This window comes from Netta rufina, assembly GCF_964035555.1.
Source record: "Netta rufina genome assembly, chromosome: W".
Classification (NCBI taxonomy): Eukaryota; Metazoa; Chordata; class Aves; order Anseriformes; family Anatidae; genus Netta; species Netta rufina.
Window position 1 is genome coordinate 7,599,896 of NC_140139.1, and position 17,724 is coordinate 7,617,619.

A 17,724-nucleotide genomic window follows, 5' to 3' on the forward strand; every position below is an offset into this window, starting at 1 on the left:
CCCTGCCTCAACTTAACCTCGTTCCCGCGGGTCCTGTCACTGGTGTTAATGGAGAAAAGGTCTCCTGCCTCTCGACACCCCCTTACGAGGAAGAGTTACATATACATGAAGTTTCCCAACACTCCTATACGTATGCATAACCTGTCCCTTTGTGAACAGTCCTCCTTATCTCAGACCCCTTGGTTAAAGTCCGAACCATGAGGTTGTTTTGATCTGGTTCTCGGGGTCCAAGGGGCTCCTGTTATCTGGAGGTCTAAGCACACCACAGGCACAGTACATTGCAAATGTGTCCCATATTCATTCTTAATCAATTGCTCTCTAATTTCTAATTCCATGTTTCAGCTGCAGCATACTTGCTCTCTTCCAGATCCACAGGTGTTCTACTATTAACATTAATGGTCAAAGCCTGACAGACCCAGTCCTCTGTGGACCCAAATATCGGCCAAAATACTTGGGGTCTTATGGCTTCTTTTGGTCATTTTATCATATAATACTGGACCGTTTTTAATTTACTCTTTCATTTTCTGGGGCCCCTATCATTCTAATTTCTAATCATTATTCCTAATGGACTTTCTGGTAATTTGCTCCCTTTCTTCTGGTCCCTGGTCTTCGATTTTGCCTGACCCATCTAGGAATTTTACTATGGCAATTCCCACAGCCCTTGGTTACCTTAGTAAGAGTGTCTTGCAGGGGGTTTAGGACCTATCACCCACCCACAAATCCTATAGGAATCACTTCGGTCCTTCACCGGCCAAGTCCCTCGCGGGAGATTGGAACCACGGTTAGAAGACCTCCACACTCACTTCGGAACTAACTTCCGTCTCAGTCACACTCTTACACACACAGGCAACCGAATCCCACCCAACTGAACGGTATACTCCTTAAACACTTACGACTCCATCATCTTTGTTCGGATCTTTGCGCACAGAATTACGGGCAAAATACAGTGCTGCAGCCGGCAAGGGAGCTCATAAAAAAAAACAAAATCTTTGCTTACCTTTATTCAGGTTCAAGATGGCATTAGTCCTGACCTGACTCGAACAGGGGCCACCAAATTGTGGGTACCCTCTCCTAGATCAAATCGGAATTCAGGAACCAAAGCCATCCCAGACAAGCCCCCAAATTGTTACAAATTGCTCAGTCCCAAAATAGGATTATAACCAAAGTTTATAATTTATTAAAAGAATAGAGGTAAGCAAACAGCGCTGGGAGCGTCGGGAGTCTCCGCTCCACCTAGACACACACCAGTTACATCAAGCAGCTGATTTTTATGCTCCTAGGCTAATACATATTCATTACTACTTCTAAAAAAACACAGGGTTATTATAATTAGTTTCCGTAATACAAACCCTCCTACTGGAGCATGCATATCAGTCTCCGGTGGTCCCTCTGGGGGTCTCTCGTGCCGAAGGCTCATAGTCTTTCTCCCTCTTGTCCTTCTTTGTCCAACTTGGCTGTATGTCAGAGACTTGTGCAGCGTCCCCTGCAAGTTTTGTCTTTTAGTCGTTCTTCAGCTTTCCCTGTCTCCTTAATCTCCTGGCCATATATCAGAGACTTGCATAGTGTCCCATGCAACAGTCATAATAGTTAGCAGTTATTCTGAACCCCTCCCAGATATCAGAGACTTCAAGGAAAAAGCCTACAAGTACATTTCCCTTCAAGCTCTCTATTGACACGAATTGCTAAAACATTCCTTTGCAAGATACAAGAACTATATACATTAACCCCTCTGTTTTTCTTAGACTTGTGGTTATACAAGGGTATGTATGACAGAAGGTCACATTCATCATACCATGCGGCCCTAGCATTGTTCCATGTTGACACGAATCAGACGAACACATTTCACAGAGTGGAGGGGCAAGCACCGATCTATTCTCTTTAGTGACCAGTGATAAGATCCATGGGAATGGGGTCAATCTGCAACAGGGGAGGTTCAGGCTGGATATCAGGAAGAGGTTCTTCACTGAGAGGGTTGTCATGCACTGGAACGGGCTCCCCGGGGACGTAGTCACTGCACCAAGCGTGTTGGAGTTTAAGAAGCGTTTGGACTGTGCACTTATTCACATGGTCTGAATTTTTGGGTAGACCTGTGTGGTGCCAGGAGTTGGACTTGATGATCCCTATGGGTCCCTTCCAACTCGGGATATTCTATGATTCTATGATTCTATGTGTTATTCTCAGTTCTTGTGAGCTTGCTGGCTGTTTCTTCTGAGGGAAAGCAGGAGCTGCCATGTTCTACCAGAAACATTCTTTGTGTCTAATCAGATATATTTAACAGTTAGGAAGTGCAAATCCCTAATCAGTAATTAATATCTCCAAGCCTGTGAGGCGCTCTCCTTCAGCGCTCTCCTATTAACTCTCCTACTCAAACCCAGATTCTTTTTTTCCCTTCATGCCTTTAATTTATCACATGCTTAGTAAAGCGAAGCCCCACAATTAACTTGAAAATACACCACTGAGGAGTGAGGGTTGCGACTCAGATGGGTAGAGATTCAGTAGATCCTGCATCTTCTCCAGAGCCAGCACCAAGTCAATGCTACGGGTTGCCACAATGCCACATCCTAGGAATAATGCGCTCTTCTCCACCCACAGTAAGGTCTCATTCAGTGACAGTAAGTGTTCAGTTAGTTGATATTAACCTACCAAAATGTACCAGCAGAAGCACAGATCCTTTCTGCTTGGATTGCATGAGTTGCTGCTGCGGCTGGCAGGTAGTGCCCGCTGCGGCCTCCTGTGCTGGGTCTGTCTGGGATGGAGTCACCTTTCCCTGCAGCAGCCCACACAGTGCTGTGCTATGCATTCGTACCTGGAACAGGTATCACTCCAGTATTGTGTCTATTACTGCATAGCACTGGCACAACATCAGAACTCCCTCCAAGCCCCCAAGAGCCAGCAGGCTGGGGGTGGGCAAGTGATAGGGAGGGGACATCGCCAGGGCAGCTGACCTAAACCAACCAAAGGGATATTCCATAACACCTGATGTCACACTCAGCAATAAAAAGGGGGCTCTTGTAGGGGAGGGGGCTGTTCTCCCAAACAACTGTTACGCGTTTTGAGGCCCTGCTTTCCCAGGACGTGGCCGAACATCGCTCATTGATGGGAAGTAGACAATAACTTTTTTTTCCCTTTCTTTCTGTGCTTCCACACAGCCTTGTTTTTTGTTTTTTGTTTTTTTTTGTTTTGTTTTGTTTTGTTTGTTTGTTTGTTTGTTTGTTTTGTTTTTATTTTCCGCATTCCCTTTCCCTTTAATTAAATCATTATGATCTCAAACATCGAGCTCTTTGTGTTGTATTTTATCCCCCTTCCTCTTGAGGAGGGGGGAATGAGAGAGCGGTTGTAGTGGAACTCGGCTGCCCACCTGAGTAAAACCACTACACCTCCAAACCACCATATGGCGATCGCGGCCTGTCCAGCACTGCTGGTGTTGTGGTAGTGGTGTTGCGTACAGAATCACCGAATGGTCGAGGTTGAAAAGGACCTCTGAAGATTGTCCAGTCCAACCCCCTGCCCAGCAGGGTCACACAGAGCGCATTACACAGGATGGCATCCAGGCAGGTTTTGAATATCTCCAGAGAAGGAGACTCCACAACCTCTCTGGGCAGCCTTGTCCCACTCTACTCTGCGCTGGTCTGGCCTCACCTCGAGTACTGTGTGCAGTTCTGGGCACCACAGTACAAAAAGGACATTAAACTGTTGGAGAGTGTCCAGAGGAGGGCAACAAAGATGGTGAAGGGCCTAGAGGGAAAGATGTATTAGGAGCGGCTGAGGTCACTTTTCCTGTTCAGCCTGGAGAAGAGGAGGCTGAGGGGGGACCTCATTGCAGTCTACAACTTCCTCATGAGGGGGAGTAGAGAGGCAGGTGACCTATTCTCCATAAACTCCGGAGATAGGACCCCTGGGAATGGTGTTAAGCTGAGGCAGGGGAAGTTTAGGCTGGATATCAGGAAGAGGTTCTTCACTGAGAGTTTTGTCATGCACTGGAACGGGCTTCCCGGGGATGTAGTCACTGCACCAAGCCTGTCTGAATTTAAGAAGCGATTGGACTGTGCACTTAATCACATGGTCTAAACTTTTGGGTATACCTGTGCAGTGTTCTATGTGCATATTCTATGATTCTATGATTCTATGATCTTCTGAGATCTTCCAAGGTCATTAGGTGACTTCTGGGAACTCTGTGAGGTGCTCTTTTAGATGTTATCCAGGTGCAACCAAGAAGAGCAGTGGTTGCCAGCTGCTGCAGAGGATGAAGGCACCAGTCTTCTGACCTGACCTGCTGTCCAGGGAGGTTTTCTCTTTGCCTGGAGCATGGATCAGGAACTTTGTGAAGAGATATCCAAGGCTTGTCCACCCCTTGGACTGATAATACTACTGCTCTTCCACATGGGTACCAGAAGTACTGTTGTGGAGTCTAGGAGCATGTCAGGCATGTGTAAGTGTCTCTGGGAACTGAGATCAAGACCATGGGAATGCAGGTTGTTTTCTCCTCAATCCTGCAAGTGAGATGGAAGTGCTTGAAGAAGATTGGACAAGTTCTGCATGTCAGAAACTCAATGTGTAGCTAGTGTTGGAAACGGATTTGTTTTTTCATGACCATGAGACCCTCTTCGAGGTTAGAGAACCACAACGGAGAGAAGAGGTCCGCCTGAGTAAATGGAGTAAAAACATATTTTTCAACAGCCTGGCCAAGCTGGTGCAGGGTGCTTTAAACTACAAATGTCAGGGAAAAGAAATGCTGACCCACAATCAAGTGAAGAATTGGTGGACCAAGCTGTCAAGAAGAGGTTGCAGGGTGATATAAGAAAGCAGCAGGAAGGCATGGAGCAATGCCTAAGGATGTGTGATGAACCAGTTCAGAGCTTATGGGTCTGAGCATAAGCATTCATGAGCAGACAAACATGGGCAATGTTGCAGTGGGTGTATGCTATAGAACACCAGATCAGAAAGGAGTTAAGGCTTTTCTTAGACAGAGAGAAATCTTATGTTCACCTCAGTGTAACAGAAGGAACAAGGCAAAAGGGAGGACCACAGTCTTCTTGGAGAAATCTTATCGGATCATGGGATATGGCCCTGGAGAAAACTGAGATCCAGGAGAGCTGGTTGATTTTCAAGAATCACCTCCTCCAAACTCAAGAATGATCCACCACAATGAGCATCAAATCAAGCAAAGGTATCAGGAGACTTGCATGAATGAGCAAGGAGCTACTGACTAACGTCAGACTTGAAAAGGAAGCAAAAAAAAAAAAAGAGGGGAAAACAGGGACAGGTGATCTAGAGGAATATAGAGAAAATGTCTGAGCATGAAGGGATGGGCTCATGAAAGCCAAAGCCTATGTGGAGTTTAATCTAGTGAGTGCAGAAGGACAACACAAAATGTTTCTGCAGGTACATCAGCAGAAAAAAAGAAGACTAGGGAAAATGTGGGAACAGATAAATAGACATACATAATTCCACGGGACCTGACAGGATACACCCAAAGGTACTCACAGATCTGTCCAGTGTTATCATAAGGGAACTCTCAATTGTTTTTGAAAGATGGTGGTAATCAGGAGAGGATCCTGAGGACTAGAAGAAATCAAGTGTCACTCCAATAAGTACAAGAAAAAAGATCCAGTGAGCTACAGGCTGGTCAGCCTCATCTTGATCCCTGGGAAGCTGATGGAACAAATAATCCTGGAAACCATTTCCAAGCATATGAAGGATATAAGATGATGCTCAGGAACGGTCAACTTAGATTTATGGAGCAGAACTCAGGCCTGACCAACCTGATGTTGATCTTTCCCCAAAGAGGCTGTGGAGTCTCCATTTTTGGAGATATTCAAAATCTGACTGGACATGGTCCTGGACAAACTGCTGTAACTGAGCCTGCTTAAGAAGGGGATTGGATTAGATGATCTCCAGAGGTCCCTTCTGGCCTCAGCACTTCTCTGACTTTATGAATTGTCGTGTCATTTAATTGCCAAAATATAATGTATTTTCCCTTTGGTCCGTGTACAGGCTGAGATTTGGAAAAAGAAGTGATTTAAAGACTCCCTTTGAAAAATGAGTCTGCCCTGAATATGTTGAAGCCCAGCACTGCAGAGACTGGGAGGTTTTCATAAGTTAGCAGAGACACAACACCAGCTCCTCATCCTACCAGACTTTTGCTCCAGCCTCATGAGAGCAGAATTACTGCTTTTTTATAAAACAGCAACTGCTAGGAGTTTTCTAAAATCAGCAAAAACTCTCACTGTAAAAAACTAAGACATTTTAGCTGACTTCCCACTTGATAAATTTATTTTATTTTTTTTCTTCTTTTTTTCATATACTTACAGATGTAAATGCGGTGTGTATACACATACACAAACTCACACAAATATTATATATAAATGGGTGGATATTGTCCTGGTTTCAGCTAGGATAGTTAATTTTCCTGCTAGTAGCTGGTAGGGTGCTATGTGTTGGATTAGGATGAGAAGAGTGTTGATAACATGCTGATATTTTAATTGTTGCAGAGCAGTGCTTACACCAAGCCAAGGACTTCTCAGCTTCTCACTCTGTACTGCAAGCGGGCAGGACAGGGGTGCAGCAGGAGCTGGGAGGGGACAGACCCAGGACAGGTGACCCAAACTGGCCAAAGGGGTATTCCATCCCATCTGATGTCGTGCTACACAATATATAGGGGTGGCTAGCTGGGGTGAGGGGGCTGGCTGCTCGGGGCTAGGCTGGGCATCAGTCATCGGGTGGTGAGCAATTGCATTGTGCATCACTTGTTTCGTACACAGTAGTAGTAGTAGTACTATTATCATCATTATAATTATTTTCCTGTCTTAATAAACTCAACTCACAGTCTTCACTTTCCCATTTCTCTCCCCCATCCCAGAGAGGGAGGGGGGAGGGTGAGTGAACGGCTGTGTGGTGTTTAGCTGCCGGCCAGGTTAAACCGCAACAATATATATTCAGATATATTAGTCAGGAAGATATCTAATATGTAAGATTTCAAAACCAGCAGTTTAAATTTTATGCATTTACAAACAAACAAACAAAAAAATGGATTCAAATTGTAAGAGAGTTTGAGAAACATTGCTAAGGGAGGAATCTACCAGCCTTGCTTACATAGCTTTTATTTTCTTGGAACATTTGACCAGCTTGGTATATTTTTACCATTCATTTATTCCATTTTGTAATTGCTATATGTGTAACTCTGATGCCATCAGAATCTTTTGGTAGAAAAATGTATGACAAAGTACTCTTTTTTTTTAACTTACACCTCTTTGAGGAGTTGTAAGGTAGATTTTTATTAGTAAGGGGATTCCTAAAAATACGTAGAAGTGAAATGTGCTTTAGACAGGGAATTATATGCTGAAGCTGTTACTGATGCCTGCTCCTTACTCAGACGAAACACACATTGAGTCAAGTCATTACAGAAGAGAAGTACATAACTTTGTGTGGAGAATATACTACACAGAGAATGACAAATAGACAATCTCACTGAATAGAGATATGAAGTGTGTCTGTCTTTAAACATGTATACATGTGTGTATTTGCTTGCAGAACAAAGAGTAACAATGTGGAATTATTATTCTGGTTTCCCACTGTTTATAGAGATCACTGATAGCACCTTCTGAAGCAAGAGTATTAGAAATTAACAAAAATCTTGATCCTTGCTAGTATGAAGACCATATGTACAGGGAAATATGAAAATATATTGCTGTAGCAAAGACAGCAGCTGAGTACTCATCTCCAGATATTCCCCAGTCTGATTCAATTAATTCATCAATGTTCATCCAAATTTTGTTTCCTTCCCCAGGAACTGTAGGACCCCACTTAAAAGCAGACCAGACTTTACTTCACAGTAAAATGGAAAGTTCTGCCTGTAACATGATGACCAGAAGGAAACCAGCAGCTGTTGACAGTGTTGCAATGCCAACTCCAGTATTATCTCTCTTACCTTCAACAGAAGCAGCATCTGAAGCAGGTGAAGTTGTTTTTCTCCGTTCCCTCTATTTCTTCTTCACCTTCTTCCTCCCTGCACTGAACCCTATGTGCTTGTACTTCTTGATTTGAGTAGTAGTTGCAAATATGCATATCTGATATGATAATCAGGCTGTAATTTTTTCTAACACTTTCTTATCATGATCATATCTTGGCATATCAAATCTCTTTTATTCACATACCACCACTTGTGCAATAATGAGAATACAAGTAGCACCAGCCCATATGGTCTAACAGGGGACTCTGAAGCAAGGCTCTTGGGTTGCTTTCTCAGCCCTGTTGTTCATTTATTTGAATGTTCCCATCCCTGTAGTATGAACATGCTGAATACACAGTGAATAGCTAAGGAGAAACTAAGATTTCTTTCTGCATATTTCAATGATTTTAACATAATATTCTGTCTTGCAAATGTGAAATCGTCTGGGGCAATGAACAGTAATTTAAAATATATGGGAATAAATAAGCAGTAGTAGCATTTTTTTCAATCAACTTATATTTTGTGCTTCTATTTGGAATCAGATTGGAAGGTGATAGCTTTATACAGTCAAAAATTGAGCCAAGCCATTCAGTCATCATCATGCCTTTTGGGGGTATGGATAGAGAAGTTAATCTTGCACTGTGTCTTAATTTCCAGTGAATGCCCACAGTACATTACCCTACATGCAGCCATTAGGAGTTTCTTAGTCTTGTCAAACCTCTGATTCCATATTCACAAAAAGGTATTTGTATCACTGAGTTATGGAATGATAACATATGCAATTGAAGGTGGTGTTTCAGTGCACTCTTTTTGATTTTCTCTAGTTTCCTGAATAAATAGTGAAAACAAGGGAACCATGCTGTAACATGGCCTCTATAAAGATAAACTTTTATGTAAAAAAAAAAAAAATCAAGAGTCTCTGTTTAGTCTTTAATACTTTCCTATATATAAACTAAGGATAGATTTTTAATGCAATGGAGACTGAAAGCACACAAATATTTTATCATCAGTTTCAAGATGAAAGTGTATGCTTAACTGCATAGTTCATTCTTTCCATTTTCAGAAGTCTAATTAAATTGTTGGTTTATCTGTAGCCCAGATGTTGAAATAATTTAGTGAAAACTGAAAGAAACTGTGTTAATGGGAAAATAGGACAGTGCTATGGGTTTCCTGTAATTAATGGAGAGCTCTTTCAAAATTCCTTCATTCAAGTGAAGTCAATAAATTGAGCTCAGCTGTTGAGCAAACAGTCTTCTCTGTGCTGTGTTCTTGCAAGTGGCCTCAGGCAACTCTGAAGGGATGGAGAATGACAGGCTGTAAGATTGATCTTTAGTGCTGCAGACATACCAAAGCTGTCCAGAATAAAGTCAGAGGAGCAATGGAGAACTTCCAAGATGTCTGATATATCCTTGTTCAACACCACCATGGTGGAGTGGGTTGTTCAGCCTCCTTTAAGCTACCTTTGGAAACATATATTTTTTGGTAGACATTTCTCTTATTGCCTCAGAAGCTATTTCCAGCTATATCAGTCCTCTGTGACTTCCCAGCTTTGCCAGCACTCATTTTGATTTGTCTCTGCCTGTGAGACAGAGCCACACTACATCTGCATACCACGGGGAGGGGAGAAATGCACGGCCTCGGTGTGACTTATTTTAAACGTGCAGAGGTGTTTGTTTTTAATGCAAACACTGCTTCTCGCTTGTTTGATGCAGTTAGGTAGGTTGTTTGTTTCTGGAAAGTAGGGAAGGGATGGAGGAAAAGTATAAAAGTTTGATTGGACGGAAAGCAGCAGCAATGTGCAGAAGCAATGTGTAACTTTGCAGTTTGTTTTCATAGCCTGCATTTGAGACAGAGTGTTTGCAGGGGACACTGCAGCGTGCCTGTCTTGGATAGCATGTGGAAAGCCTCAGACATCCATTTTCAGACAGAAGTCCAGAAATGCTGGTGCTTATCTGAATTACCTGTGTCTCGGGAGGCCAAACTGCTTCTCTCTCCTATTGCTCTCTAGCGATCTCTCTGAAAGAAGGATTTCCTCCGTAATAGGTCCTCCCCATGGAGTAAGGGAAAAATCAGGTCACTTTCCTTCTTCTGCCAGCCTTTTGCATCAAGTACATGTATTTCTAGCTTCTGATCACTTTGGGCTAGACTGTGCCAAATAGCTTCAGGGCTTCACAGAGGCAGCATGTGGCCCTGCAGCCTGGGAAGGTGAAGGGAGATAACTATGCCCAAGCAGCAAAGTCCTCTTCCTGGTACTCCATCACCTGGAGGTTGCAATCATCTCTTCAGAGACATATTCCCTTCTTCCTATGTCATATACAGACACTGCGTTACTATTCCCAACCTCCTCTTCATCCCTTTTAAGATGAATTTCACCTAATAGAGATAGGGGAATGTCTTCCTCCCAGAGCAATGTTTCCATGTGCAAACAGTAAATTATGTGCAGGAAGAAAACAACAAAGCCTAAAAACAATGCAGACCAACTTGGGTCCAGGGTTGGGCAGGGGTCTGTCTGGATAAAATGGAAAAGATTAGTACTTAGCTTTGGTTTTCAGCAGAGCAGTATATCACATGGCAATATAGCAAAATATTTTATATCAAAGATTGCTCACCAAGAGCTTCCAGATGAGTTGAAAACACTTAATGGCTCTCACTTCAGTAGTGGTTTATTTTGGCAGATCTCCCTGATATTTTGTCATACGCACATCTCATCAAATCTTCCCCCTGCAGACCCATCAGACTCCTTTCCACATAGCCTGCCTTCTTCAAATGTAGAATCAGATGTCCCTGACTCTCAACAGTCAAAATAATATTGTTTCCTATTTCTATGACAAAGTGACGCGCTGGGTGGACGAGGGAAAGGCTGTGGATGTGGTCTACCTTGACTTCAGCAAGGCTTTTGACACCGTCTCCCACAGCATTCTCCTCAAGAAACTGGCTGCTCTTGGCTTGGACTGGCGCACGCTTCGTTGGGTTAGAAACTGGCTGGATAGCCGGGCCCAAAGAGTCGTGGTGAATGGAGCCAAGTCCAGTTGGAGGCCAGTCACTAGTGGTGTCCCCCAGGGATCGGTGCTGGGGCCGGTCCTCTTTAATATCTTCATCGATGATCTGGACGAGGGCATCGAGTGCACCCTCAGTAAGTTCGCAGATGACACCAAGTTAGGTGCGTGTGTCGATCTGCTTGAGGGTAGGAAAGCTCTGCAGGAGGATCTGGATAGGCTGCACCGATGGGCTGAGGTCAACTGCATGAAGTTCAACAAGGCCAAGTGCCGGGTCCTGCACCTGGGGCGCAATAACCCCAAGCAGAGCTACAGGCTGGGAGAGGAATGGTTGGAGAGCTGCCAGGCAGAGAAGGACCTGGGAGTGATGGTGGATAGTCGGCTGAATATGAGCCAGCAGTGCGCTCAGGTGGCCAAGAAGGCCAACGGCATCCTGGCTTGTATCAGGAACAGTGTGACCAGCAGGGCTAGGGAGGTGATCGTCCCCCTGTACTCAGCTCTGGTGAGGCCACACCTCGAGTACTGTGTTCAGTTTTGGGCCCCTCACTACAAGAAGGACATCGAGGTGCTTGAGCGGGTGCAGAGAAGGGCGACGAAGCTGGTGAGGGGCCTGGAGAACAAGTCCTACGAGGAGCGGCTGAGGGAGCTGGGCTTGTTCAGCCTGGAGAAGAGGAGGCTCAGGGGCGACCTTATCGCTCTCTATGGGTACCTCAAGGGAGGCTGTAGCGAGGTGGGGGTTGGCCTGTTCTCCCACGTGCCTGGTGACAGGACGAGGGGGAATGGGCTTAAGTTGAGCCAGGGGAGTTTTAGGTTAGATGTTAGGAAGAACTTCTTCACTGAAAGGGTTGTGAGGCACAGGAACAGGCTGCCCAGGGAAGTGGTGGAGTCACCATCCCTGGAAGTCTTTAAAAGACGTTTAGATGTAGAGCTTAGGGAAATGGTTTAGTGGGGACTGTTAGCGTTAGGTCAGAGGTTGGACTCGATGATCTTGAGGTCTCTTCCAACCTAGAAAATTCTGTGATTCTGTGATTCTGTGTGATTCCTAATATCGCCTTTAAAAAGCCTGACTTGAAAGGATATTACTTATTCAAGACGTGTATTCTGACTATTGGCAGATTATGTAACACAATTCAAATATTTTCTAAAGAGTGCAAGTTCAGCGGCTTGCTAGGGAGAAAAGCAAAAGCATTATTAGTAGCTTCTAACAAGCTTCCTGGGAAAGTCATAAATACTCCAAAGCATTTATGAAAGAAAAATTACTACAGTAAGCCAGCACAGAACAACTTTTATTTTATTTTATTTCATTTCATTTCATTTCATTTCATTTCATTATTTTATTAAGAGAGAATGACTTACAGTTCAAAAGGAAAGGGTCTGTCAGCTTGCAAAGTTTTAGGATGGCAAGAAAGTCATCTCAACAACATGAAGGAAGACATTGGGTATACAGCTCACAGATTTACATATAAGTTTAGGTATCTACCACTAACTGTCTGTGTATCAGTTGATTTTAGAAAACTAGGCAGTTTGGCAGAAAGCAAATGCCTGCCTTTCCTCCACTCAGTCCCTGTCTACATGCCATTGAGCTCCATTCCATCTCTAAGCCTGGGTGTCCTGGTTGCCTTGGGTGACTAAAACACCCATCAGGGCTGGCAGGACCACCAGGAGACCTGCACCCTACTTATTCAGTATCTGGGGATCAGAAGGATGTCCATGGTCATCTCAAAAGGCATTAAACTCCCATTTTAAAAACAGAAGAGTAGGAATACATCCTCTACTGACTGTATGGAGCAGATCACCATTGACAGCGATGGGTTATTAATACTAGATGCAGAAATAACAGATACTAATAGATATAAAATCTTGCAGATTCTTCTTTTCAAATTAATTTCCTGCCCTTTGTCTTGCTGTCTTTCCAATTAAAGATGAGAATAATGCCAAATCTTCAGATTTCACCATGGACCTTGCAATTTTTCCTGTATTTTCACTAAAATTCCCATCTACAAGATTTCCATCACCAACTGAAAAATTTAAACTTTACTGTCTGGGAGGAAAAAAATGCATCTTGAACATAGGTGTTTTCAAAAAGTCTTGAAAATGGGCCCTGGCAATAGTGATAAAAGGCAAAATGTGGACAGCAAATATGAAGGCTGTGCAAAGCGTTTGATTTCTTAAATCCTCTTACCTGAAGCTACTCTCAGAATCTAGGAGAAACCCCAAAGAGTTGAATGCTTAGGACTGAAAATATTGGGACTTTATACGTTGGTCATCAGTGAGGCCACAGAGTAATGGCTTTGTGTGACAGGGATCTAATTTTTTTTATCAGTTGACTGAGAAGGAGCTTGCGGCCATTTGCACTTAGGGCTCTTATACCCACCCTTTTTAGGGGTGACCTACTTGAGAGGAATTTTGTGCAACTAATTAGATTTTCCCTAGTAGTTTGGACATTTCATTTCCTTTCTCTTTTTCTTTGCTACCAAAATGAGTGCATTTCTCTTTTCTTTTGTCCTTTGTGAATCACAAACTGTAAGTGGGTTTTCTTTTTCTTTTTCTTTTTTTTTCTTTTTTTTTTTTTTTTTTTTGTATGGGGAGTGGGTTACATATGGAAAATGTATTTTGTTTTGCAATTAATGAAAACCAGACTTTGGGAAGTTGGCCATCCAGGTCTGTATTTATAAGAGAGCATATGTCTGTGTTTTGTTTATGACTCACTCCTACTTCTTGCATTGTAACTTGGATTTGTTTATGCAAGCTCTTTGCTGAATCCAAACAACGTGGTGGTATAAGAGCCAATAATTTATGTTGTCCAAGAGGGGAGGACTGTAAGTGATGTTTGTATGCTGAATCTGTCATAGTGAGCAAGGGAAGATTCTGCCACTTGACAGCTTCTGGTTATCTACAGAAAATGCTACAACAGCAACTTTATTTTGTACTACAGCTAGAGAATTGCCCTGTTAGCCATGAAGGGAATGAAAACCCCCAAATGAACTTTTCTCAAAATCTTGGCCACTCTGGAAACTTCAAAGATTTCAAACCCAAATGACTGCTTGATAGTCAGGTGTAAATTAAGTTTGCAAGTAGATGTGGGCTGAAGTTAATTTAGTGGGATGTTTTATTCTTTACTGAAAAGAAATCACTAACTCAATCATTTCTTTTCCAGCAGTGCAGAATAGATATGTTAGGAGTGAAAGGGAGCACCAGTTATTGCAATAGCAGAATTAATACATACAGTTTCACTCACAAAGGGATAGTTACTTATAATCCACATGCAAATCTTGAACTAAGAACAAATGCCGCATTTGTTAAAGGACAATGAAACAATTTAAGACAAAAAAAAAAAACAAGCAAGGTCTCGTGTCCTAAGCAAAGGCCCAAGAGCCAAGAAATGCTGGGTTCTCTTTCCAGCTCTGACAGTGACTCACAATGTGACCTTGGCAAGAGACTTAACTACTTTGGACTTCATTCAGATCTAAAGTAAGTGATCTGAACCAGGCAGGAGTAAGCTTACTTCAGGGGCCATTAATGTCAATTATACAACTGATAGTTTCAGCTAGTTTCTGCAGAGATGATAGTAAAGAAATCCAAGTGGGACTAACGAATTTACCACAGGTGAAGTGAGCCACAGAACTTTCAAGTGCCCACTATTTTCAGTAACAAACACTTTTCATACTATCTGACATCCAAGGTAAGCATTAAAGACCAGTGTGAAGACATCAGGAGTATGTGTTTGGGGTATACAAAGTTTAATAGTTACGGTGGACCAATATGACACCTGTGCTAAGCAGCCCTTTCTTCCCTCCCCCTGGAGGCTTAGGAATGAGACTGAAGCAAACCTACAGTAAAGCACTGATGTAGGAAAGTTTTGCTGCTTTAGAAGAGAACTGGAGAGAGATCACTGAGAACAACTTAACAAAGTTGTGTTTTCATTTAGAACAGTAAAAGAGGAGGTAACAGCAATTCTTCTGGGACTGTAATAATTCTGTGTAATAATTATATTTTTATTTTCTTTAATTGCTTGTCTATGCAAAGTCCTTTCTCACAGCCACTGCTTCTTCAGTAGTCACATTCAGCCTCTCAGTCTTGAAAACCCCTAGTCTTCATGATACTGAAAGCAGACAAAGGAGGGTTTCCATTCACTGTTGTTTGACCCAGCCCTGTTTCTGTCCTTGTCTCCCAACAGCCAGCCCACCACTGAAAAAAAGGTTCAAGCACCATGAAATCGAAGCAATCCAGTGTGAGGTGAGCAAGATGTGCAACTACACCAAGATCCTGTCCACAAAGAAGAATCTGGATCACGTGAACAAGATCCTGAAAGCCAAGCGGCTGCAGAGACAATCAAAGACAGGCAATAACTTCGTCAAGAAGCGGAGGGGGCGTCCCCGGAAGCAACCCCTCTCCTTTGACAAAGACTCCAGAGGCCAAATGCCCATTCTGGAAAAATGCATTGACCTTCCCAGCAAAAGAGGTCAGAGACCAGCACTGAATCCGTTGATATTGGAGCAAGCAGCCACCCAAGACACGATCATGGCCACCATCGAGGCTGTAATACACATGGCTCGAGAGACGCCACTCCCTCCTCACCCCCTGCCACCCCCTCTCCCTCCGCCCCGGACGCCCCGGTTTGGGAAAAGGAAAAGTAAGTCCCCACAGGAGGAGGAGGAGAACGTAAAAATGAAGCGGCACCGGAAAGGCAGGGGAAGTGAAAGCAAAGGCCTCCCATAAGGCCAGCACACCCTGTTGGATGTCGGGTGCCGGTAGCAGGGCATGCCGGGACTGGCGGACTGGAGGCACGCAGTCTGCTTTGCCCCCACGACAGCACCGGACTTGTCCCTCGGGCAGCCGAAACCCATCATGGAGAGCTGTGCCAGCTGGGGTTCACATCTTCATCGCTTCGGCCCCGGCCCCTCAGGAAAGAGGGGGAAAGGGTGAGGGGCTGGAAAGTTGGGGGCGAGGGGGGTGGGGTTTCAAAGTTGGGGAGACTGTCTACTTTGCAGAGTTTCCAAAACTAATCAGCATCTTGGCATTGCTGTGCTCACACCGTACCCAGAGGTGGGAGGTCATCCTCACAGAGAGCTGAACGTTGTCACTAGGGCTGCATGCTCGACTCCAATTCTGTTTGGCAGGCCATGTGAAACTACGAGTAACCATACCATAGTAGAAATCACTGTAAAAAAAAGGAAAAAAAAATAATAAAAAAAAAAGAACAAAAAAAATAGTGTAATTTTCTCAACTGTGATCTTGGTTATAATCTGTTTGAATTTTTCTTTTTTTTTTTTTTGGTTTTATGTACCTACCAGGTTTTGGGGCAGCATAACCCCAAATGCCTGACTCCTGATAGAACTATATATATTTATTATCTTGAGAGTCATCACGCAGCACTTGCAGGGCAAGCAGGCGATCAGGCCCAGTCAGCATGGGTTTATGAAAGGCAGGTCCTGCTTGACAAACCTGATCTCCTTCTATGACAAAGTGACGCACTGGGTGGACGAGGGAAAGGCTGTGGATGTGGTCTACCTTGACTTCAGCAAGGCTTTTGACACCGTTTCCCACAGCATTCTCCTCAAGAAACTGGCTGCTCATGGCTTGGACTGGCGCACGCTTCGTTGGGTTAGAAACTGGCTGGATAGCCGGGCCCAAAGAGTCGTGGTGAATGGAGTCAAGTCCAGTTGCAGGCCGGTCACTAGTGGTGTTCCCCAGGGCTCGGTGCTGGGGCCAGTCCTCTTTAAAATCTTCATCGATGATCTGGATGAGGGCATTGAGTGCACCCTCAGTAAGTTTGCAGATGACACCAAGTTAGGTGCGTGTGTCGATCTGCTTGAGGGTAGGAAGGCTCTGCAGGAGGATCTGGATAGGCTGGACCGATGGGCTGAGGCCAACTGTATGAAGTTCAACAAGGCCAAGTGCTGGGTCCTGCACCTGGGGTGCAATAGCCCCAAGCAGAGCTACAGGCTGGGAGATGAGTGGAGAGCTGCCTGGCGGAGAAGGACCTGGGAGTGATGTTTGATAGTTAGCTGAACATGAGCCAGCAGTGTGCTCAGGTGGCCAAGAAGGCCAACGGCATCCTGGCTTGCATAAGAAACAGTGTGGCCAGCAGGGCTAGGGAGGTGATCGTCCCCCTGTACTCGGCTCTGGTGAGGCTGCACCTCGAGTATTGTGTTCAGTTTTGGGCCCCTAGCTACAAGAAGGACATGGAGGTGCTCAAGCGAGTCCAGAGAAGGGTGACGAAGCTGGTGAGGGGCCTGGAGAACAAGTCCTACGAGGAGCGGCTGAGGGAGCTGGACTTGTTCAGCCTGGAGAAAAGGAGGCTCAGGGGTGACCTTATTGCTCTCTACAGGTACCTTAAAGGAGGCTGTAGCGAGGTGGGGGTTGGTCTGTTCTCCCATGTGCCTGGTGACAGGATGAGGGGGAATGGGCTTAAGTTGAGCCAGGGGAGTTTTAGGTTGGATCTTAGGAAGAACTTCTTCACTGAAAGGGTTGTTAGGCATTGGAACAGGCTGCCCAGGGAAGTGGTGGAGTCACCTTCCCTGGAAGTCTTCAAAAGACGTTTAGATGTAGAGCTTAGTGATATGGTTTAGTGGAGGACTTGTTAGTGTTAGGTCAGAAGTTGGACTTGATGATCTTGAGGTCTCTTCCAACCTAGAAATTCTGTGATTCTGTGATATATATTTTTCTCATTTACTTGCCTAGTTACAACTAGTTGCAATATAGACAATAGAAAAGTAGAGCCTTACATGTGCACACTCTCATTCTGAGTGCTATCCCAAGGAACGACGGAATATCACA

At 44.2% G+C, this 17,724-nt stretch overlaps 1 protein-coding gene across 3 annotated transcripts in view; it reads left to right on the top strand.

Moving 5' to 3' along the window:
• Nucleotides 1-15,863, top strand: part of SETBP1 (SET binding protein 1) — a 401,006-nt gene extending 385,143 nt beyond the window's left edge. For all 3 annotated transcript variants that reach the window (XM_084304399.1, XM_084304398.1, XM_084304400.1), the window contains 2 exons: nt 7,787-7,954; nt 15,122-15,863. In XM_084304399.1, the coding sequence (XP_084160525.1) occupies nt 7,787-7,954; nt 15,122-15,663 (710 nt within the window). In that variant the 3' untranslated portion in view covers nt 15,664-15,863. The remainder of the gene's footprint in view (nt 1-7,786; nt 7,955-15,121) is intronic.
• Nucleotides 15,864-17,724: the final 1,861 nt, after the last annotated feature.